The sequence below is a fragment of the Excalfactoria chinensis genome, chromosome 4, assembly GCF_039878825.1.
Source record: "Excalfactoria chinensis isolate bCotChi1 chromosome 4, bCotChi1.hap2, whole genome shotgun sequence".
Taxonomy (NCBI): Eukaryota; Metazoa; Chordata; class Aves; order Galliformes; family Phasianidae; genus Excalfactoria; species Excalfactoria chinensis.
The window spans coordinates 2,006,231-2,029,189 of record NC_092828.1 but is presented as its reverse complement, the minus strand read 5'-3'; the positions used below and the strand labels follow the sequence as shown (position 1 = coordinate 2,029,189).

The following is a 22,959-nucleotide window of genomic DNA, read 5'->3' as shown; positions in this document are numbered from 1 at the left end:
AGAGGAAAAAAGCATCTGATTGTTAAAAATCATAATGTTATGGGCTGGAAGCGACCTCAAGGATCACCAAGCTCCAACCCCCCAACACAGACAGGACCACCAGCCTCCATACCTAGTATCAGATCAGGCTGCCCACGGCCCCATCCCACCTAGCCCTGAACACCTCCAGGGATGGGGCATTGACAGTCTCTGTGGGCAGCCTGTTCCCGCATTAAGATCCTTTCTTACAGAATTGATTTGGTCTCTAACTAATGGAAAACAAGTGTTTTAAGAGCACAGAAATATACCAAGGAAACAACGTACACTGCTTTAAAGTGTTGGATAATTACTGAAAAACCTCACCATGTGTTTAGCTGTGCTCCCACCAAGGCCAGTGTTTCGAACAAGGTGTCCTTCTGATGGAAAATTGAAGTTACCAGAGTTCAAGTTTTCTTTCGTTGAGTGGCTACCAAACAGAACGAAAGGCTGCCGGCTGGGGCTGAAGAGAAAAGGAAACTATTACTACCCAGATACTGGAGGAAAACTAGAAGCAACGAATGAAATCAAAGCTTTCAAGTGTGATGGATAAACTGTTCAATTTCTCCCATTCAGAGCAGGACAAAAATCTTAATGCAGCTAAACAGATGAAAGTCACAAACCTTCCTACTGAAAAAACCAAGTTCCAATGGAAAAAGGGCTTGAATTAATAAGACTAATTTATTTTGTACACAACAGCATACCTCAAAACCCTGAAATAAATACAGTAGAATGCAATAAACTCAGTTTGTTTTTAGTTCTGGCTTAGGGCCCGTGACTCAGCTGTTGAGAGCAAAGCTTTTCATTATTTAAATGCAAAATAACACACAACTCTGAAAACAATCAACAGTGGAGTTAGTTCAACGTCATGGAATTCCAAATAAAGAAGAATCTGCACAGACGCTGAGGGGCTAAGCAACCCTTATTTAGCTCTAAGTAACAGAAACCTCCCTCCTCTCTCTGCTGAGGATTCTGGGCCAAAACAGAACTAAGATGACCTAAATTCTACCACTTACATAGGCTGAGATTGGGTTTTTAACTGCCTTGTTTTAAATGCTGGTTTTGTGTTGTGTCATACAATAGTACACTGACTTCTTCAACCTTCATATTTCAGCTGTTTATATCAGAAATAGAAGATCCAATTTTCAAAAACAACTATCCAGAGCAGCAAATTCTTGAGTTTCTTTTGATATCTGACCACGAAGAAATCAACTGTATTAGAAAGACTTGATCTTATAGTGACATTCTCCATGTAACGTCTACAGAATTAAAACCCATGAAAATTTGAGATACCCTGTGTAAAAGTGCCTCTGCACGTATGCAAAGACAAGATGTAATATGAGAACAAGCCATAAGAACAATTATAAGCATTCTTATGGCATCAGAAATATGAAAATAACCATCAAGAAACTCCAGACACCACAATTTCACAAGGAATGATGACTAATACCTGTTATCTGTTATATGGCTTGAGATCATTCCGTGACTGAAATAACTTCTGAAAGGCTGCGGAGAAGAAGAAAAACAAAAATCATTCTGATTAACAAGCAAACGAATAGAATGTGATTTATCCTCGTTATTATCAAGAGCCAACCTGAATTTTCTTCTAAAAGATTCCTCAACCTTCAAAAACTTCTCTGTAACCTCAACCTTCTCTGTAAACAAACCCAGCCACCATTAAGTTTTATATAAGCTTAAAAAAGCAGCCACTACCACAAGAAGCAAATGCACTGCATTATTTTGATCCATCCTCTATGCTATAACCAGTTACGCCTGAGACTCAACATGTGAAGCCTCAACTCGTTAGGGCACATACAGGAGCTCCCGTTGAAATGATATTTGATCCACCTACAAACAGAGCTGTGTCGTGCAGACCTAAGGCAACTAAGCTGAACTATCAGTAAGCATTCAACTCTCAATTACATCATGCAGTCCCGTGCCATGGATAGATAAGATGGGTGGTGAACTTTAACTATAGCCTTTGATTTCTCAAACATAAACGGTGAGATGGGGTAGGCAGGGAAAATATAGCAACAATTCAGAATGCTTATTATAACCTCTGTATAAACGACACCAGTATTTCAAAGAGTAACTGAAGTAGACATACCTCCCCTGCCTGAGACTCTGATAGCTCCAGAATGAAGGGAATTTCAGTGTCAAAATTGGCAAAAAAGTTGGTCCACTGATGTTCAAAAGTCATTAAATCCTAGAAGAAAAATATTCAACATTAATTGTTGAGTGCTACACCAGAGTAAGGAGGCACTGATGTTACTCAATGAACCCGAGTTACATTTCTGTATGCAGTACAGAACACAGTCTGTTCAATGACTCAGGAAGAACAACAGAACATAAATATCCTCTAGCTGTTAACTAAAAAAGTAAAAACGTATATGAAATGCATTAAGTTCACTCAACTTCATCCTTACTAAGAAAGCCCGGCATTTTTTAAACCATCAAGTTCCATGAAATCAGAATTATATGAAAAGTTTGTTCATTAATTTCAATGTTTTGGAGAAAGTTTCAAGTCAATTTAATAATTTTTGGGTTGAAGATTTAAAAGAAAACAAAAGGGTAAGTAACCCTGCTTCAGAATAGACACATGTCCAAGAAAACGGTCCCAGATGTTTATCTCACTTCCAAATAGGTGACAATTACTGATATTTATTAATAGAGAATATTTATTGCCTAAATTGCAATATAGTAAAAGCTTACATTACTGCCAGGCTAGAAACTTAAGAATAAATAAGCAACTTTAATTCCTGAAAACCTGAGCTACATTTACAGATGAGATTGCCATAAGTTGCTGTGCAACAAGCCCTAGCTGAAATGACATCCTATTTTGAACACCTGAACGTGTGCAAGAGGTATTTTAAACTCAGACGGAGAGGTTTAGGTTGGATATTAGGAAGATGTTTTTCACCCAGAGGGTGGTGACACACTGGAACAGGTTGCCCAAGGAGGCTGTGGATGCCCCATCCCTGCAGGCATTCAAGGCCAGGCTGGATGTGGCTCTGGGCTGCTGGTTGGCAACCCTGCACATAGCAGGGGGTTGAAACCAAATGACCATTGTGGTCCTTTTCAACCCAGGCCAATCTGTTCTATGATAGTTCAGAGAATGCAGGAAGTTCAACATGAGAACTCATGAAGACAAACGATATTCATGGCTCCGTTTTCTAGCACTGAGATCTGCCCGCTTCATTCAATTGAGAAATCACTTTACAGTGTGTGTTTGTATTCCTCAGAGCTCCCAGGGTAGCCACTGTGTGTCACTGTTATCTGCTTAAAGCAATTATGAAGCAATCATGGAAGTGTTTTTTCCTGTAAGAATGGCTGCATGTATGGCAGTTTTTCCCCTTACCACAAAGGGAGGATTAATGCACGCAAACATACAACCCTCAGTACTTCGTACGCAGTCCCATGACCTGAATAATTCCATTTAGGGCCTTTTTTTTATATAAGACTCTCAGGCATTTTCCTATGAAGAAAGGTTGAGAGAACTGGACTTGTTTAGCTTGGAGAAGGACTGGGGAGATCTCATTGTGGCCTTCCAGTACTCGAAGGGAGTGCATAAACAGGAGGGAAAATGACTGTTTATGAGGGCAGACAGTGGTAGGACAATGGGGAATGGTTTTAAACTGAGACGGGAGGTTTAGGTTGGACATTAGGAGGAAGTTTTTCACCCAGAGGGTGGTGACACACTGGAACAGGTTGCCCAAGGAGGCTGTGGATGCCCCATCCCTGCAGGCATTCAAGGCCAGGCTGGATGTGACTCTGGGCAGCCTGGGCTGCTGGTTGGTGGCCCTGCACATAGCAGGGGGTTGAAACCAGATCATCACTGTGGTCCTTTGCAACTCAGGCCATTCTATGATTCTATCATTTTAAGAGTTATAAGCTAGCTATGTTCAAATTCTGCAGACCCTGCAGCTATTTGCAGTGTTACCTCAAAGATCAAATCCTCCAAGGAAACAGGATCCATCTTGCTGTATGTTTTCCACAAATCAACGCTGACATCCATTAACTGAAAAATATTTTAAATGTAATTCTGTGAAGAATGTCATGAGGAATGTCCCGCGTACAGATCTGAGTTGCATTGAAAACAGATCTGCGTTGCATTGAAAACAGATCTGCAGCAACTGCCCAGTCACAGTCCTCCTTAACTCTGCATTTAGAAGTACTTTTCCACTGTTGGTTACAAAGGAATGGACTGGGAAGGATGCAAATATTCTGAACGCTCATCAGCTTCAATACGCGCAACGTTTTGCGTGCATCTTTCAAACAAAACTCCTTTGAAAACTCAGTTAAACAGTTAGGAATAACGGCAGCTGGTGCAACCAGCGTGGAAAAGTCAGTTTTCTGCAGATCCCAAGTGCTATACAATAGCCAATTCAAATTACATGCAAAGTTGACATTTAGACAAAGCTGGTTGAACCTGGCAATCAGCACTGTGTTCTTCCACGCATTAGGATGATGTGTGCAATAACACTCTTCGAAAACTTATTCCTGAAGGACACCTGCATCTGAATTGCTTCTGCATGTACTCTGTGCCCTCCCAGCCACGCTGCTTTACAGAGTCATTTCTACCCCTCATAACATGAAGACAACCATTTCCCAAACGTAACAAGATAATGGTATCTCAAACAAATGGATTGGATTTCAGATTTTCTAACTTAGCAGCACTGAATGCACAGCAGAGGGAAGGAAAGTCTGAGGAGCTACAAATGGGTCAAGAGAAGCCATTCCATTTTAATAATGGAGAAAGCATTAATTAATAGGTCATTTACAGCAATCTCAAATGCACCTCCCTCCACAGATTGTTTTCCCTTTCCCTGCCTGTGACACACAGCAGCTGCTCAACAGACAACCACGCAAAAGCAGTTATGTAAAAAGTTAAGAATGCCACTTCCCACTTGAAATCCCCTTATGATTTGAAGGAGGAAGGAAGCAAGAAGTCATGCTGGAACACGGCTTGGAGGTGAGGTAACATGTTCACTGCTCTGACTTTCTCAGCAACAGCCATTTTCGCAGCTCATTTTACAGTATTCATTACTAAGCAGCTTCTCTTATAGCACTTGTGAAGATCTGCTCCCAACTAGCAGAGCTGAAAGAGTTGTGTGTCTGCTATTAAGACACCACAGAACATAAAGAAAATCATTCTAAATCACAGCAGACGGCTCCAGGTTGAATAACAACCATTTAGCGAGGACTGAATATTGGACAGGTCGTAACAGTCTTCTGGTGAGCCTTGCATCTCCATCCTTGGGACATTCAAAACTCAGCTTGGAAAAACAACCAACTTAAAAGTTGAGCCTACTGTGAGCAGCAAGTCAGAAGCAGATGATCTCATAAGGTACTTTTTGGCAAAGAACGATTCCATGAACCTATTTCTGTTTCAAAAAGGATGACTTAGAAAAATGAAAAGCTTAAGTACTCACTTCATATTTCATGGTAAAGAAACCATCACCACCAATTCCTTCCAGTGCAAAAGCCTGCACTATCGGCCACTTCTCAACGATGAACATATCAAAGATCTGTAGATGACCTGCAAAATAGAAGATTCACATAACCATTCTCTCACAGGTACTGTCAGTTCCTGTATGACCTTAGAATGCTCTGAGATTCTAATAAGGGCTCTTGATTATCTCATTTGTCCAAGTTCAAGTATGAGAGTAGAAGTGTGTTTTGGTGAGGAAAGTAACTTTTGAAGACTCCTTTTTCCTCTACAACTCAAATTTTGTCCTCTTTTTCCAGTTATCAGACTAATAAAAGTTATTGCTCCTCCTTGAAAGTCTGTTTCCAAGAGCATTGGTAAAACTGCACTCGTTCAAATTCTAGATAACAGGCAAGCAGTGCTTACTCCAAAATCTTCTATTCCTTGGCCATAAGTTATATATAATCATCATTGCCCCCATTTTAGTCAGAATTTTAGGTTGGGGAAGTGGAAACTGTTCAGTCTGGCATAACAGAACTCATCAGTGGAGCTGTAAGTCATCTGAATTGAAGCACTATCCCTAAGACATGCCCCTTCCGTAGGGATTTCCTAACAAAGGGCCTTCATCCTTCACAACTCATTAAGGATTTCACAGGCAGTGAGAGCATACCACCTTTTCCTTAGAGGAAGCGAAGAATCATAGAATGGCTTAGGTTGGAAGGAACCCCAAGGATGATCAAGTTCCAACCCCCTGCCACAGGCAGGGCCACCAACCCTGCCTTGAGCACCAACAAGTTTTCCAGATGCTGCTGTTTAAACTTCGAGAACACATGCAAAGGGAAAAATGTAGGACCGTTACTGAGAAAACAAAGCTAACCAAAGTAGTCTGGTTTGGATCTGAACAGTTGAAAAAAAGAAAGAAAAAAAAGCCAATTTCTCCAGTTTCTTCTTAAGAGGAAAAAAAACCCAAACGAAGAAAACAACTTGTCTTTCACCTACTGTACTACAGACAAAAAACCCCACAGTAAGTAAGCACACGCATTGCTTTGCTTCATTATTCACCATTGGGGATACAGCAAAATACACTTTACTAAACAATATAAGATTAAATTGTTCAGAGTGCAAGGCTGGCTACAGATCATAACAGGAAGCCACACAGCCCAGTTTCTTCAGTGCTAAAATAGGAAACTTGCATAACGAAATGTTTATTCTTTCTTTACATAAAGGAGCATTTATCAAGCTCCCATCTGAACAGAGAACTTCTGTAGTAGCAGAACACACTCCTCTGAATGCAAATCACTTCTCTGTCTCACACTGAGAGCATTCACTCTTCAGATGAAGTCTGTGGGCTAACGTTTTTCAGAAAGAAACCCAACTCCTAAGCAGGAAAAAAGGCCAGATTAATCCTTGTTTCCTACCAAAGGCAAAGAAATCTTCCTTCCCTGAAATGCTTGACTTGCAGGATGCAGAACATTTACGCCAAGCATAAAGCAAGCTAACCTACCTTGGCAGCTGTATGGAATACCAATGCGATGGCAATCTCGAACCATGTCTACGAAGCTGGAAATCTTGAACTCCTCTGCAGCTTCTTCATCTTCATACTGAAAGACAACATTTACATTAGTTGGACTGTTAGTTTTACTATGAAGAGGACATACACTGTAGAGCTTTAATCTCATGGCAAGTGCCGTATCATGTAATCCACAAAACCATTATCTACAGCTTCTTAAAAACTCTAAGAACCTCTTTAACCTCCCTGTTTTGGAGACTACATCATGGCATGGGTACATTCAAGCCAATGGAGACTTTATTTTTTAATCCAACTTTACAGCAACACTTTTAATAAGGTTATATGAAGACATAAATGCATATCTTATTTTTCCAGAAATTGGTGAAATCTTTTGAAAGTCAACTGATTGACAATTTTTCAACAATGAAAAGATATTTTGAGAGTATCACTTGGGAGTGCCACAAAGAAAACGAAGGGGAAAAGAAATGTCTTAGATTAACAGCATTAAACCAGGACAACAGACTGACTAGTTACGCCTCAGGTCACAAGCAAGCAATAAAAACTAATTCCTGACTGAAGGAGCAGTATATGGAGGAAACGCAGGAGGAAAGAAGACACAGCCAACCTCATTTCATGAGACACCTGCCTTTCAGAGCATGATCAGAAGGCAGAGGTGCTTTGCTTACCTTTTATCTTATTTTTACATTGCACAAGGTAAATTACACGATTAAGAACTTTCTGTAGGCAGCTCTTGGAAGCTTCAGGGTATACCCAAGACATTTATTTTAAGAACAAGATCATTTCAGACAAGCCTGAACTTAAGATGCAGCCCAAGTTCTTCCATGATGTGTTCTTTACTCTGTCCCAGAAAACCAGATCAAAGTTTGAGGTCAAAGCCAAACTCTAAACAACTGCCAGTTTCTCAAAACTTGAAATGCCAACAGAACAGGAACTGGTTTTTTTGGCAGGATGCTAAAGGCTTGCTATCTATTATTGCAGATATATAGAACCGGTACAGTATATGCAGTCATGATACTCAGAGAGCTTATACAATTCCTACCTTACTTGGCAATAAACTCCTATCTTACTCATCCATATTGAAAATAAGCATTCCTTAGTTGTATGTTTTTCCTTTCACTAAGGCAGGATATTCATCTTAGAGTAATAGAATGGTTTGAGCTGGATGGGATTCCTAAAGACCACCCAGTCCAACTCTCCTGCAACAAAGAGGGAGCTCAGAGCCCTGGCTACACTTCTTTGGATGCAGCCCAGAATCCAGTTGGCTTTCTGGGCTGTAAGGGTACATTGCTGGCTCACATCTAGTCACCACTCACTATTATGCCCAGGTCCTTTTGCAACAGGGCTGTGGTCTGTTCTTACCTCCCCCAGCTTGCACTGATAGCAGGGACTGTCACTACCCACGTGTAAGACTTGGGTTTACTGAACTGCTTGAAATTCCTGTGGTCCAGTTACAAGCAAACAGGAAAGGAGGAAAAACAAAGGCTTTGCCAGATTTATCAAGAGCTACAGAGCCAGGTATGGCATCACTTGCTTTATTTCCAGAACAATGTTTCACTTTTTAGAACAGCAAGCAAAAATTATTTCTATCACTGACAAAAAAAGAAAAAGAAGGCTGCTTAGAAGTCACTCCAGGCAATCTTTGTGTAAACAGGATGTATCTAAAGATTAACACAGCAACGGACTTTTAATTGTGTGGGTTGTTGGTTTTTTTTAAATCAGAAGTAATCTAGGAAACTGGCAATTCTTATACTTAAGAAATGACAGGAAGTGCTGCTGCATGAATGAGCTGTGTGATGCAATGAAATAAACCCTGTATTTTCAGCATCAGAAATCCCAGAGTCTTCCATCTGTTTCTGTACAGTTTACCTTTCCAGTTGGATCATTATTTCTAGCTAGCACTGTGTGATTAAGGTGACTACTTACCAGGACAAATCATACAAAAGCCCATAAGCAGATGCAGCTTATTTTTAAATAGCTTAGACTGCAGTTATGCTAGCTGCAGCGTGTTAAGAATGCCTCCATTCTTCATTCCAAAATGCATGGTTGACCGCCTTCAGGCACGCTGCAAGATTGGTCCTTTCAGCAGTGGGTTTCACAACAGAAAAACCTTATAAGGTCAAGGTTTGGGATTTTACTATGCTGTGTTTTAACCTGTGGTTCAGCTGTTTCTATCTTAACAGCAAGCAGTTATCCATGAAGAACTCACGGGACCCTATCCAGAATACTGTTTGGGACTGGTATACAAGTTTAGTGGAGAGCCACCAAGCACACCAAGGGGCTGGAGAACTCATCGTATGGGGAGAGACTGAGATTCTGTTATTGCTCGGAGGCTGTGGTTGCACCTTACAGCTTCCTTTTAACATCTAGAAGAAAGTTACTGAGATGGCAAAGACAGGGTCTCCACAGTGCTGTGCACTGGCAGGTTGTATAACAAAGAACAGGATTTGAAATAAAAGAACATACAGATTGGATAAAAGGAAACTCTTTCTGCCATTAGGACAGCCAACTAATGGTAAGTCAGGCAGCCAAGAGAAGTTCTGCTGTCGTCATCCTTGGAGGTTTTCAACACCCAGCTATAAAGACTAGATCTGATCTCACTGTTGACCCTGCATTACGCAAAGGGTTAGTCAAGATTGTTTCTGAAGGTCCTTTCTAACCGAGACTATTTCATAATTCTGGATACAATCTCAGTAGAAAGCAGTCCCACAAAAACATTCTTAACTGTAATCCCCATCACTTTCAAGCTGGAAGAAGAAGGGAACAAAATGACTGTCTCCCTGACCTCCCCATTTATTCTTCCACTAGTTTCACCCTGTTTCATCAAGGCTCCTGATACACCATCCTCAGATTTCAGCATCACTCTGATTTAGAAAAGTAACTAAACAGAACTTAATGGGGAAGAGAAGCTTGCCTTCATAGGACTGAATGAACACTACTCCAGTCTCAGCTGGAATACAAAGGTTCATACTCTGCTCTTCAATAAGCACCAGAACTACCTGCAGAGTAGCATACAGTGGTAGCAGAGTGCTGCTTTGTAATCTTAAAGTGGCACAGTCCGAGGCAGCTAATTGTCTACTAGCATGTGCCCTCATGTCATTCACTGCAAGAAATGAGAATTGGCAACTATTTTCATTCTTTATCCCTCTATCATTACTAGAATAACTACAATACGCGCAGCTTTTCTAAGAATACTTTGGCTTTTAAGTGCGAGATGAAACTCTTATCCAGTAGCCACATTCTGATTGAAGTGAGTGACACAACCCAGCCTTTCTCATTACTGAGATTAATACCACTTGAAAGGAGTAGTTGAAAGTTAAAACCAAGATAGATAATAGAGTTCGCCGATTGTAAATGCCTAACTAAGCCAATCTTTCCTAATATCCCCAAACTACTGGCATACAATGCATTAAAACACTGCTTTGGTAGCAAACACAGCTATCACTGGAAACCACAGTGCTGACTGATGTACATGATTCAGATCCTGCATTTCTTCTAGCCCACGTTTTTCCTCATTGAAAGATCACTGAGTCATATCAAAAGAAGAGTAAATTAGTGGGGGAGCAATTTCTTTTTGTGAGCCAGCAAATGCCAAGTATTCAAAACATATTTTCCTTGCAAACACTGGCAAAAGAAAACTAAAATCCATACATAAATGCAGATCGTCCCCTATAGAGCATGAAACAGAGAAAGAAGGAATGTAAATAAAAGTTCCATTTTGAATGAGTTCATTAGAAAGGTATTACTGAAATGCATTTCTTATCTGCATCCATTTTCCACTTACCTCGTTTTCAGTTAGGCAGTGAAAATGCAAGTTCCTCCAGCAAGCCACATATGGTAAAAGATGATTATAATTCACAGGGTTACAGTACAGATGGACACTATCAGGTTTTATTAATATGATTATATCTGCAACAACCAGAACAAGCATTATTCCAGCATCAGGACTCTTAACTGTACAACCACAAAACTAACACAGGAACTGAACAGAAAGCACTTTCCCTACTGTACCTCATTAAAAGAAACTGTTTAACTATTTAAAATAAACAATCATTCCCTACTTCTTTATTTCTTTCCTTTATGAAAAGGAACAATTGGCAGCCATACACTGCTCCAACTATAACAGTACTTTTCACTGTTTGGAACAACTGTGGGTTTATTCTGAAGTCTTGCAAAGAACTTGCATCAGCCTGTCCTTGGACGAGCCAAGAGTGTCAGAGATGAGCACTCACAGAACACTCAGAACTGTAAACCACAGCTGCTCTTGCCTGATATTACATCAGGAGGTTGCTCCAACTGAAAACCAGCCTTGCAGCACACAGGATGGATACTCAAAGCTTTGTGAAAATAAGGGAATAACGCAGGGTCACAGTGATTGGCTGCCTCTCAACTATTACAAAAATGAGTAAATATATTCAAGGAAAAAAAAAAACAATAACCAAGAGTGTTTTAAAACTCCACTGGTTTATCACACACTGATTGATAACAAAGGTACAAACAAACTGAAGCAGGACTTCTCATAATGGGCTCATTTCTCCACATTCATAACATCTGAGTGGGGCATGTTTGATAACAAGAGCTCTTTGGGAGTGCTCTCAATCAAGTTTCCGTACCATTAGAGCAAGCTGAGTCCCTTTTCCCAGCCCACTCCATGTCCAAAAAGACGAAAGAATGGGTAAAAATGCTAAACACACTACTTACCATCAAGAACTTCTTCAGGAAAACCAGTTCTTTCAAAGTCATTGTTACTCTGATTATACAAGCCAAAAAGCAGATAGTTGGCCAGCTCCCTGCAGCCTTCATTGTATCGACTGTCTATTCCTGCAAAAGCAAAATCTCATGTGAGATGTTCTGTCTTAATACAGGAACATTTGAAAAGTTTGGGTTCTTCCCAAAGAAGAAAACTGTTTAAATAGGAGTTTTATCTGAACTCCTTCTCACGGTCAGGGAGCATTCTGGTTTAACACAGTGGAAAAGCATGGGGAAGGAAAAGGGAGTTCTTCCAAGTTTGTTGCTACATACTCTCACTCCTCCCTCGACCTAAATCTACAGCCCCTGCTTTAAATAAAGTCTATTTGTTTGCAGTATTCTGAAGCAACAGAATTTCAACTTTAGTGACACAAAGCTGACATCTGCCTGTATGCAGTGCTCATTCTAACAAATATGTTCTTGATTGAAGCTTCCTAACAAACTAATCCCGTGACCTAAATCTCCTGCTTTGGAATACATGATTAAACACTATCTTGCAAGTATTACAGTATAATCCCTGAGTCACCAGAAAGCCACTGCAAACTTCAAGCAAATAATGTGAAGATATTCTGACAAAATATGTAGTACACAAATTAGAATTACATGACCTGACTGAAACCATTCCATGATGCTCCAGTTCTGCACGTTAGGAGGTGTTCCCTAACAAAAGGGAGCCTTGGCAGCTCATCTGGAACTCAGGTCACAGCACAAATTCGATTCAGCTCAATAATCCTGAGACTCAGTCCTCTGTTCTCCCTCCCAGGAAGCAACCGGCCCTTTGCTTGTGAGAACTATTGAAATGCAACCAGTCACCTTGAAATCTAGGATAGCATTTGAAAGCTAGCACACACAATGTGCTGAAGATAATCTGGTTTACTGCTGACTTGCCTAACTGAGGTATCTTTTTGAAGGCAATCAGTTGAGCAATCAATTGAGAACAAAGCAAGAATTAGGATGGTCCCCTTCAGCAGCAGCAAGCTGTTAGATCAGTTGTTCCGCAAGGGGCATTAACTGATGTCTCAAAAGCAAACATCACTTACGATACCAAACGTTAATCTAACAAGACATCACCAACTCTGGGCTCAGCAAAAGAAAAGGGGCAAAAGTCACAGCCACTTCCATCCAGCCAGGCCCATGACTGTGGTCTACAAGGCCTAAGGAGCCAAGGGGGTAAGCAGCAGGGACAGGCAGAGAGTAACAAGAGTTAGTAGGAAAAAGGAGAAATAAGAAGCCTGGAAAAAAAATCATAAGAAAAATGAGGGAAGTCCTCACTAAGAAGGCGTAGTAATCATAGGAAGGGTCTGAGAAAAGCCCTTTTTGAGCCAGGATTTTTTTATGCTGTGGCTTTAGCACTGTTCTACAGAGGTAGATAAGAGTTAAAGGAATAGATACATTCAGTGGAAAATAAACAGGAAACGAAACAATGACAAAGATGCATCCAAAAAGTCTATCAGGAGCCCTCAAGAGAACAATGGGGAAGGCCAGCAACTAGGAAACCCCCACGCTTGGCTCCAGCTGAGCTGCAAATTTAGTCATCCCTGTTCCCATCTCATCACACAAGGGCGTTGCTAGACAGTGACTCAGGCCAGCAGCCCACTGCTGCCCAACAGCCAGTGCTGCAGCCAGTGCTTATCTGGCCTCCCCGAGCTGATTAAGTTCATCAAACAGACTTGAGTGCCAGGCAGGTATGGAAAGCCCATGGGCTCAGCAAGATGGGTGCAAGATAGCAGAAGGACACCAAGAACTGATGCAAATTAATTAATTAAATAAATAAATACAAAGAAGAGCAGGCTTGGATCAAAACTCCTTTTTCTGCAACAAAGGTTATTCAAGCTCTTCCATCTCACATATTTGCCATTTCCCAGTTGCCAAGCTGACAAAAACAACCTTAAAGGGAGAAGAAGTGTTGCTTTCTGTGTCCCAGCCAAGCATTTTTGGCATGCCCTTCTGCAACAAAACCAAGAGCTGTTCTGTAACACACTGAATGCCCTCAGGAAGGTGATGCTGGAGAAAACAGACTGGTCACCTTTTGCCAGTCATTCAAAACCATCACACAGCTGTGGAACTGCCATGCAAGATTTACCGTCCCTGAAGAGGAAAGGAAAAGTAAATGTCAAAGTCCATTAAAATGTACTTAACTACACTATGGATCAAACTGCAGATCAATCAGAAGAGTTACAACCTACAGGCAGATTTACAGATATAACCTCCTGAAACCAAACACACATCCTTGGGAACCAGGGTAACTTAATGGAAAGCCAAAAGGTAAACTGTGAGAAACATGAGTATTAAAAAAAACTGACAGTGTAATTTAGGTAGTTCAATATACTGTTTTTTTAATAGCCTGAACATCAACACAGCCCCACGGAGCTTTTTAAAGACACATCTGACACACATGTCTTCCCTCCTGACCCCCACATTCCTTTTTCCTGCAGTTTGCAATGTCTTCTGTCCCCAACAAAGACTGCAGGAATGCCACCATTCCATACTTTACAATATCAGACTTAGGATTATTTGCAATTAGCCAAACTAAAGCTGGGGGGAGAGAAATCCATTAAGCCCAGCTCATTAAATACAGCCAGGAAAAATATAACATGCGCCCACTGCTTATAAGTGTAAGACTATCTGCTTTGTACACACATCAAGAGGAATCAAGACATTTTTGTCATGCCAAGTGTGAATTTGAAGAGTGATTTAAAGCATTTGCAAGAAAGACATTCCCGCTTAACCAGAAGTTACGTGAGAAATTCTTCAGACTACATTAGGTCAGATTAGACAACAGTCTCATTGTGGGTGCAGAAAGAGATTAATGCAGAGCACAAGTCTAACAACAAACACTTCCTATACTTCCATAAGAGAAATGCTTATTAAGAGGTATGGTCTTATGCATGGTCTTAAACATTCCACATTACTCTGGGGCTTACACAAAGAGACTCCTTTTAACTGCAATGTTTCTCAAATAAACAGGTCAGTCTTTTGCTTGGGACTTACTGCAGCTTCAGCATTACTAACAGTCAGGGAGTAATGCAGAGCCAGTGGCAGAGACGGCACAACTTGATGTATTTTACGAAGCTAAGCAGGCATCAAAAGCAAAACCAAGCTCTTTAACTTGTATAATAAAGCTCCATTGACACAGATACCTTGATAGGTCTTCTAGCTGTGAAGCTACTACTAACCTTAGATCTCGAACTATTACTGTAGGAAATGTGGCTTAGGAAGAGTCATAATACACAGACAACATCAAACTAAAGAGAAGTAGGTTCTACTATTTTTATGTGGCCCAGGAAAGCATCAAGTTTTCTTGCTGCTCCATTTAAATATATATATATATATATATATAGAGAGAGAGAGAGAGAGAGAGAGAGAGAGAGAGATAGATATGGATATAGATATAGATAGACAGATATAGATGCACATGTAAAACAGGCTATGACTGGAAATACTTCCTAGCACCACTTCTTAATGCAAATCCATCTAACCCAATTCCCCCTGTAAGCCAAGCAGGAAGAAGAGTCATGCTTGTTCTCAACCACCGTTCTCCATAAACATGCACATCATCATTTCTAACTCTGGCACTCATGGGGTCCTCTCCAGTCCCTTCACTTCCCTGAGTTCATGGAATAACCAGCTGCAACACACCAGCCTTCACCTCTTACACCAAGAAACAAAACACTGCCTGGATAGCTGACTTTTTGTCCCAGATAAGTTAAGTCCTCCCATCTTCCTTTCAGCGTGGACATTGAGAAAGATTCTCTCTTCCCTCCAGCCACTGAATTTTCTTCAAGGCTTGGAAAAGAGCACAGATATTGTTATTACTGCACTAAGCGTGCCTGAAATTAGTAAACAGACCTAAGAACTATTTTAGGAGGTGCGAGTTTAATTATCAGATAGATGTCAGCTTGCTGAAGAACAAATGGCAAGAAAAGTAGACTGTGTTACTGTTTCTGAAACTCGTGGCATCTTAATACAATGAGGTGTGGGGGAGAGGGGGTAAAGAAAGTAACACTAACCTAAAATGCAAAGGATTCCATCAGGTTGAGATTTGCTGCTTTGTGTCAGGATGCTCTGGATGTTTCTCAGGCGGCTGCAGCTGCAACAGAAAGAGAACTGGTCCTTAAGGAGAAAACTAGAACCTACAACTATTGCTTCTAAACACGTGCCCTGGTTAATCTCTGCATGACACAGAAACAAACCTCACTTACATTACTGGGTTTCCAGTCGATATAAAACACAGCACAAAATATGCTTAGAGTGAATAATATTTAAGAGAAATTTACAGGAACCTTCCCCTTCTATACCAAATGAAACACATGGAATTCTTCCATAACATTTCCCAGGTTACCTTTAGCTCTTCAACTGAGCTGAATTTATGGTATGCCTAAATAAGCAAGAAAACAACATCAAGTATTCCCATTTTCATAGTTACTTAAGTAAAAAGCAAATATACCTTTACAGTGAGACTATAATTATCACACTCTACTTTCTCTGAAAGACAGGACAGAGATGTAGGATGTACATTATTGCTCATCTAAGCGCCATTCAAACACCCACACTAAAGGATAGATATTAGGAGGATGTTTTTCACCCAGAGGGTGGTGATGCACTGGAACAGGTTGCCCAAGGAGGCTGTGGATGCCCCATCCCTGCAGGCATTCAAGGCCAGGCTGGATGTGGCTCTGGGCAGCCTGGTCTGCTGGTTGACAACCCTGTACATAGCAGGGGGTTGGAACTGGATGATCCTTGTGGTGCTTTTCAACTCAGGACATTCGATGGTTCTATAATCAATCGACAAGCTCAAGTCCAACAAAAGGAAGAGCTAATCAAATAGGTTCATCTGCTGTTAAGCAAAAGGAGCATTACATGCCCATGCAACGAGCAGAGAGAAGCACAAAAGGGAAACATACAGGTCGGACTATATGTTACTTCCTAAGAAAATGTAAGACTACAGACACATTTATTTCAACCTCTTAACACTCAGCAGCCTTTGGCAGGATGTTTTTCCTTGCTTTAGTTAAAGACGTGGTTTCTATGAAAGAAATCTTTGAAAAAGCTTCTCCGGAGATATTTTCAACATCATTTCAAGTGTGCATCAATCATTACATTGAAAGGCTGACATTAAAAACAGGCGACTTCTGTGTCTAAAGAAAGATGTTATTCAGAAACACTGAAGGGAATCATTCGAACTCTCACTACACGCTTTTCAACAATACAGGCTGGACTGTGTATGAAGTCAGAGAAAAAAAATGGCAGTTCCTTGCATTTCACATTAAAAACAGAGCAATGGTCCTGGGAACAGAACCCCTGACTTTTCCACCTCCAGAGTTAGTGCTGTACATAGGGAACTGAGTCTTCCATTTTGCCCCAGTAACACGATTCCAAACAGAACCACAGAATGGCCTTGGTTGAAAAAGGACCCACAATGATCATTTCAACCCCCCTGCTACTTGCAGGGTCGCCAACCAGCAGACCAAGCTGCCTAGAGCCACATCCAGCCTGGCCTTGAATGCCTGCAGGGATGGGGCATCTTGGGTTGTAATGAAAAACGACTTTTGAAAAGCAGTATGACTTTTTGGGTTTGGGGATGCTCTGCTAGAAGACAGGGCTCTGATCTCCATATAGAATCCTCTGAAGGCCATCTAGTCCAACTCCCCTGCAATGAGAAACCATGAGTAGATCAGGTTGCCCAGGGACTGACCCAGCCTGGCCTTGAAAGTCTCCAGGGTTGGGACACCCACCACATCTCTGGGCAACCTGTTCCAGTGCTTCACCACCCTCGCTGTAAAAGAATTATATTGATATGTAAACCACGCAGCTTCACTTTACAGCAGCTCAGTGCTGAAGATGAACATTAGGTAGGTTTGAAAGCACAACTTACAGAGCCCTTCTAAGGCAATCCTTAATTCTTGGACTTCAGTGAGCTTCAGACAAGACCTGAACTGCAAGTTATCTAACTATGCCTACTACAAACATACCCAGAAGGCAAACACGGGTAGCCAGGCTGCTTTCAAAGCAGGTAAGGAGCTGATGTAGGTGAAGGGAGAATGTTTCCACCACACAATTCTTAACAGCAGATGCAATTTCTACCCTGCTTTATACCAGAATAAGAGCCCTCGTTGCTGCGGGGCTTTGTCTCTCCCTTTGTATCTGTGCTAACAATCTTGAAGCCATGTGTCAAGTCAGATGAGCCTATGGATCCAAACAAACGCTAGAGCAGGGATTAAAAATACATATAATGCTTTCAGCCATCAGCAAGCTGACCTGACTGCTGATGTAGGGGGGGGGGTCAGAAGGCAAACCACAACATGGGGCAGCATCAGGCAACAACGTGTGCTTAGGCCAATTAAGAAACTGTTACCATACTGGCTTGATCTTGGAATAGATGCCAAAAGAGAAAAAAAAAAAGCAGAAGGGAGGAAAAATGATAATCATTAACTTGTAAGAATTAGAAATGCTCATCTGTTCACACGTCTCCATACTGATTATGCAGAATCCCTTTGTAACAGCACTGCCTCTCACTACCCGGTGAGAGACACAAGCTGTGCGTGCCAGCAAATGAACACAATTAACAACTGTGCCTTTCTCAATCAGGAAGAAAAAACAACACAAATACGTTTTTTTAAATGATGCCACGCAGCATTTAACATCCATTTCATTCACGTTTCCACGGTGCTTTCTGCACTCCTTGCTACCAGCTGAATTCATTCTGTGCACAAGCTTCTTCCCTTGTTGTAACCCTATGGCACGAATGCAGCATCATCAGCATCGATCTCCTATCGGTTCCGTGTTGATCCCTATCAACGTCTGAGATGGCACAGCTGTGTTTTCTATGCTGTTGGGGTGATGGATGCGATTTCAGGGCAGCTCTGAGCTAAGCATGTTTTGCTCCACATTAGCAGATGTTACACTCCTCCCCCACAAAGGCTACAAACCCACACATGGTAAAGCCCGAACAGAGAGCAGCCAACATGGGGGAACACTGAGACACCCCTGGTAAGACCCTGCAAACCTTCACATTAGCAATCAGAGAACAACGTGAATAGATGCAGGCTGGCTACCTAAGAAAGATACAGTTTTAACTTAATAAAGGAAAGAAAGAAGGGCTCCTCCTTTCTCCCAGCGAGCTGGCTGCTACCACCATCTGTTTCCACTCTAGATGCCAGAAATAAAATACATCAAGTTTGTTCTTTGCAAGGCTTCTTGCTGACCTTCCAGCGCTGTTATTTTCTGTGCAGAGCGGAGCGCTGGATTTCCCACAGTCTGATCCCCACCTTAAGACATATATGAAAAGAGAAACCAGAAGCAGGGCTGTGCTAAAGGCTCTCAGAAATCCATCACTTTCAAAAGCAGTTTATATGAAATCCAACACCCAGTTTCAGTAAGACTTGTGGTTCTTTTCTTAACTCGCTAAAATAATTCTGTTTTACTGCACAGAAGTCATTGGAGCTCGCTCACCTTCAACACATCACGATATCCCATCTATTTTCAGAGCTGCCCTACAATGAACACAGGCAATTCCATTGCAAATAGGAGACCCAGCACCTTTAGAAACGGGATGCTCAGCAACATTAATTAGTATTTGAACTGGACCTGGAGGAAGAAACTACAACTCAGCATGCATTTTACAGGACCAAACTCCCGGCTTCTTGACCTTATCTGGACAATAACATGAGTAATGCTTATTTACTGTAAGCAGATCCTGCTTCATCAGGTTCTGAAATCAGAAGTGCCATAACACTAAATTTCCTTTCCTAAGACCAAACTCACTTTCAGAGCCCATTACTGGACCACCAGCACTACGGCCACGTGGCCACACAATACCAAACCAGAATGCTCTCCATCAGCTTGAGCCCGATGACCTCCAAATGCTAATGGCAGCTGGAGCACCACATACAGCTGAGTTCATCTCACAGCTCTACCCCTCTCCTTGGTGACCCTTCTTTCTTACTCCATCTTTCCACTTCCATCAACCACACGGCACCACATCCCTTCCAACTTTGGTCTCAGCCTGGCAGTCAACAGACCCTAAGACATCTTAATTCTCCAGCATGGTAGGAAGCTACATAAATTTGGGAACTTCTCATCCTCTCCTTCACCCCTTGAATCATTGAATGGCCTGGATTGAAAAGGACCACCATGATCATCCAGTTCCAACCCCCTGCTATGTGCAGGGTCGCCAACCAGCAGACCAGGCTGCCCAGAGCCACATCCAGCCTGGCCTTGAATGCCTGCAGGGATGGGGCATCCACAGCCTCCTTGGGCAACCTGTTCCAGTGCTTCACCACCCTCTGGGTGTAAAACTTCCTCCTAATATCCAACCTAAACCTCCCATCTCAGTTTAAAACCATTCCCCTTGTCCTATCACTATCCACCCCCATAAACAGTCATTTTCCCTCCTGTTTATGCACTCCCTTCTTGTACTGGAAGGCCACAATGAGGTCTCTCGGAACATTCTCTTTTTGAACTTGAAGTCTCTCTTTGCATTGCTAAAATAGAGCTCCTTTAAAACAAAAAACAACCCTCTGGAGGTTGATGGTCTTGCCTATGGCAGTGGGGTTGCAAGTTGATGATCTATGGGTTCCCTTCGAACCCAAGCCATTCTACGATCACAAATAATTAGGTGAAACAAATCCAAACCCCATCGTAACGACAAGAGGAACACGTGGATACAAACTGTTAATCTTTCAACACAAAGACATCGTCCCCAGCTACAATTGGTTGGGAAACCACAACAGCTCTTCCACTCCTGCAGCACTGCGCTCCCAAACACCCCCACCGACCGCTCTTCTGAAGCTGTAGGATAAAAACCCACACACTTCACCACTCGGTGATTAAAACCAGAACGGTTTAATATTAGGTATATAGGCAAAGACAATGTAAAATGAGCCCAAGTACTCATTTTGCACCTCCCCACACATAACACACGTCAGTTCTTGCAGCGTGCCTGTTGCAAACGTGGGTAAGTACTAACAACGGGGATCTGCCCATTCTATCTTACACAAAGGTAATGCAAAATTAACAAGCTCGCTTGGATTTTAGATGGTGGTATCTACCCAGCACACCCAACGGTTCAGAAATGCATGTATTCTCAATTAAAACACTCATTCTCTGCAAAAAACAGACACACAAAGCATGACATCACCTCCTAAAAAGGCATATCCTTCTTTGGGCATTACTCATCCTTTAGTTAAGGGGTGATTTTTTTTTCCCCTCTTGGTTTTAATTATTTTTATGGCAGAACTTTCATTCTTCTTTTTTGTTGTTGCGATGCTGAGGGTCCCTGTGGTCAACACCAGCTCCCAACATACCATACAGCACACCAGAACTCTAAAGCATATGGAAGAACTCCAAGAATCATCTCCATCCGTTTCTCTATTCTTTATATAGTCTTAAGAGTTTTTCCATTCCTGTTTGGGGCTCGAAGCAGGGGGGAGGGATGGAGGAAGGGAGGGTAACGGGTTGTTTTGTTTTAAGTTATTTTTATTAACTGCCCGGTATCTGCTGACCACTGGGGGAAATTTATTGCAAACACCGACCTCCCCGCCTCCATCTGGGCTGCAAAAAGGCAGCATAAGAACCAATGCTGGAGAGGGAAAAGAAGGGGGGGGAAAAATAAGGAACAGACGACATGCCTCCTACAAACACACCACATTGCAGATGCTGTCTGGATCTCCCAACGGAGCTTGAAAGCTTGCAGATGTTCACCGAACGTTCTCATGACAACTCTGAAACAGGATCTCAAATTACAGAAATGGGCTGAGAAAAGAAACGGGCTTGAGTGGAAACCATTTTCTCTTCCAGTTTTTGTTGGGTTGTTGTGGCTTTTTTTTTCTCCTGCCTGTTGGGTGTTTGGCTACTGGTTATGAATTGCGAGATGCTCCACATTCTAAGCTCTAAGCAAGTAATGAGCTCGATGAACTTATTCATTAAATATATTTGTGTTTGAATACAGTCAACCCTCCCTCTTGCCTTCCCTCCTGTGACCAATTTGCTTTCTAAGCACAGAAGGAACACAGCCATCACCCAGCAGCCATATTCACCTATCTCAAGCAAACAGAACGACCTCCATTTCTCTCAGTGCCCAATTTTCTCTCTTCACATCCACGTCGCCTGAAAGGCAAAAGCACTTTTATTCCCACCTTGAGCAAAGCCAAAAGCCTGCAGCTACCACACGGCATCTTAACAGCAGGTAGCACGGCCAGCTGTTTGCTTGCTGGCAACCTGCAGCATCTCTGTTTATCACCTGATTTTTTTACACCGTTGGGTGCTTCCACATAGAGCGCTATAAACGTCTGCTGTCCTCATTGCCCCTGGGCTGCAATTCGTGACGCCGAAACGCTTCAGGTAATACACTATAGCTTAACACACATCCCTTGAGCCTTTAAAAAGCAACACTGCTCTAGTAACCTACTGATACCTGAGCTGACACCTGAACTCCAGGCAAGCCAACACCATCACCTCACACAGCCCCGCATCCTCTTCAGAAATAGGTCGGCAGAGCTAAGAGCGAATATTCCTGCCTTCCTGCCTCAACGTCCCACCTGGTTCTGGTCCCATTACCTCTCTCCCAGCCCTCCCCATCACATCACACCGTTACCTGACGAAGGCCTCGGCTGCCCTGAGGCGACGCGCTGCGGGACGCGGGGACGGCCGGAGGAACGCCGAGCGGCCGCACAGCGCCATAGCGACGGCGATGCAGCGCTCGGGCGGCGGAGCCGGCAGCACTGCGGCCACTGCGCCCTGCCCCGCTCCGCGCGTACCACCTCAGGCCAAGGGTGGGTGGGTTTGGGGGGGGGGGAAGAGTAGGAAAGCAGATAAGCCGCTCCTTGCTGCAAGGCATCATCCTCGCTTCCCTTGTATAACGAAGAATAGCCTTCAGTTCGAAGAAGAACTGGGAAGATTTTGTCAGCTTGGCGCAAATACTGAGGGAAATATGACTTCTTCCTCCAGTCCCCCACCCCTACGGGGAGAATGGACTCATCCAACGCCTGCCATCGGCGCAGCGCCCGTTCCGCCTCACAGAGGCGCGTCTCACCACAGACACACACAGACACACACACGCACCTCCCCCTTAACCCCCATTGACCCCCTGCGGGCTGTCGGGCCGTTTGGGCAGCGATTGGCTGCGGGTTTTCCGTCCCTTTGGGAACGGGTATTTTGAAAAAAAAACAAACATCGGCGTTTTTGGAACCCGTCAGCTGTGCGTCTCTGGGCTGTGAGGAGCGCGGCCTCCTCTTCCCCC

At 42.6% G+C, this 22,959-nt stretch overlaps 1 protein-coding gene across 1 annotated transcript in view; it reads right to left on the bottom strand.

Moving 5' to 3' along the window:
• DNAAF9 (dynein axonemal assembly factor 9) overlaps positions 1–22,482 on the bottom strand; it is a 63,947-nt gene extending 41,465 nt beyond the window's left edge. Inside the window, exons 1-10 of the mRNA XM_072335895.1 lie at positions 22,315–22,482; positions 15,731–15,810; positions 11,673–11,792; positions 10,756–10,880; positions 6,948–7,044; positions 5,448–5,554; positions 3,956–4,033; positions 2,123–2,221; positions 1,466–1,521; positions 343–478 (exon numbers count right to left, since the gene is read on the bottom strand). Of these exons, the coding sequence (XP_072191996.1) occupies positions 343–478; positions 1,466–1,521; positions 2,123–2,221; positions 3,956–4,033; positions 5,448–5,554; positions 6,948–7,044; positions 10,756–10,880; positions 11,673–11,792; positions 15,731–15,810; positions 22,315–22,400 (984 nt within the window). The 5' untranslated portion in view covers positions 22,401–22,482. The remainder of the gene's footprint in view (positions 1–342; positions 479–1,465; positions 1,522–2,122; positions 2,222–3,955; positions 4,034–5,447; positions 5,555–6,947; positions 7,045–10,755; positions 10,881–11,672; positions 11,793–15,730; positions 15,811–22,314) is intronic.
• Between the last annotated feature and the right edge of the window lie 477 nt (positions 22,483–22,959).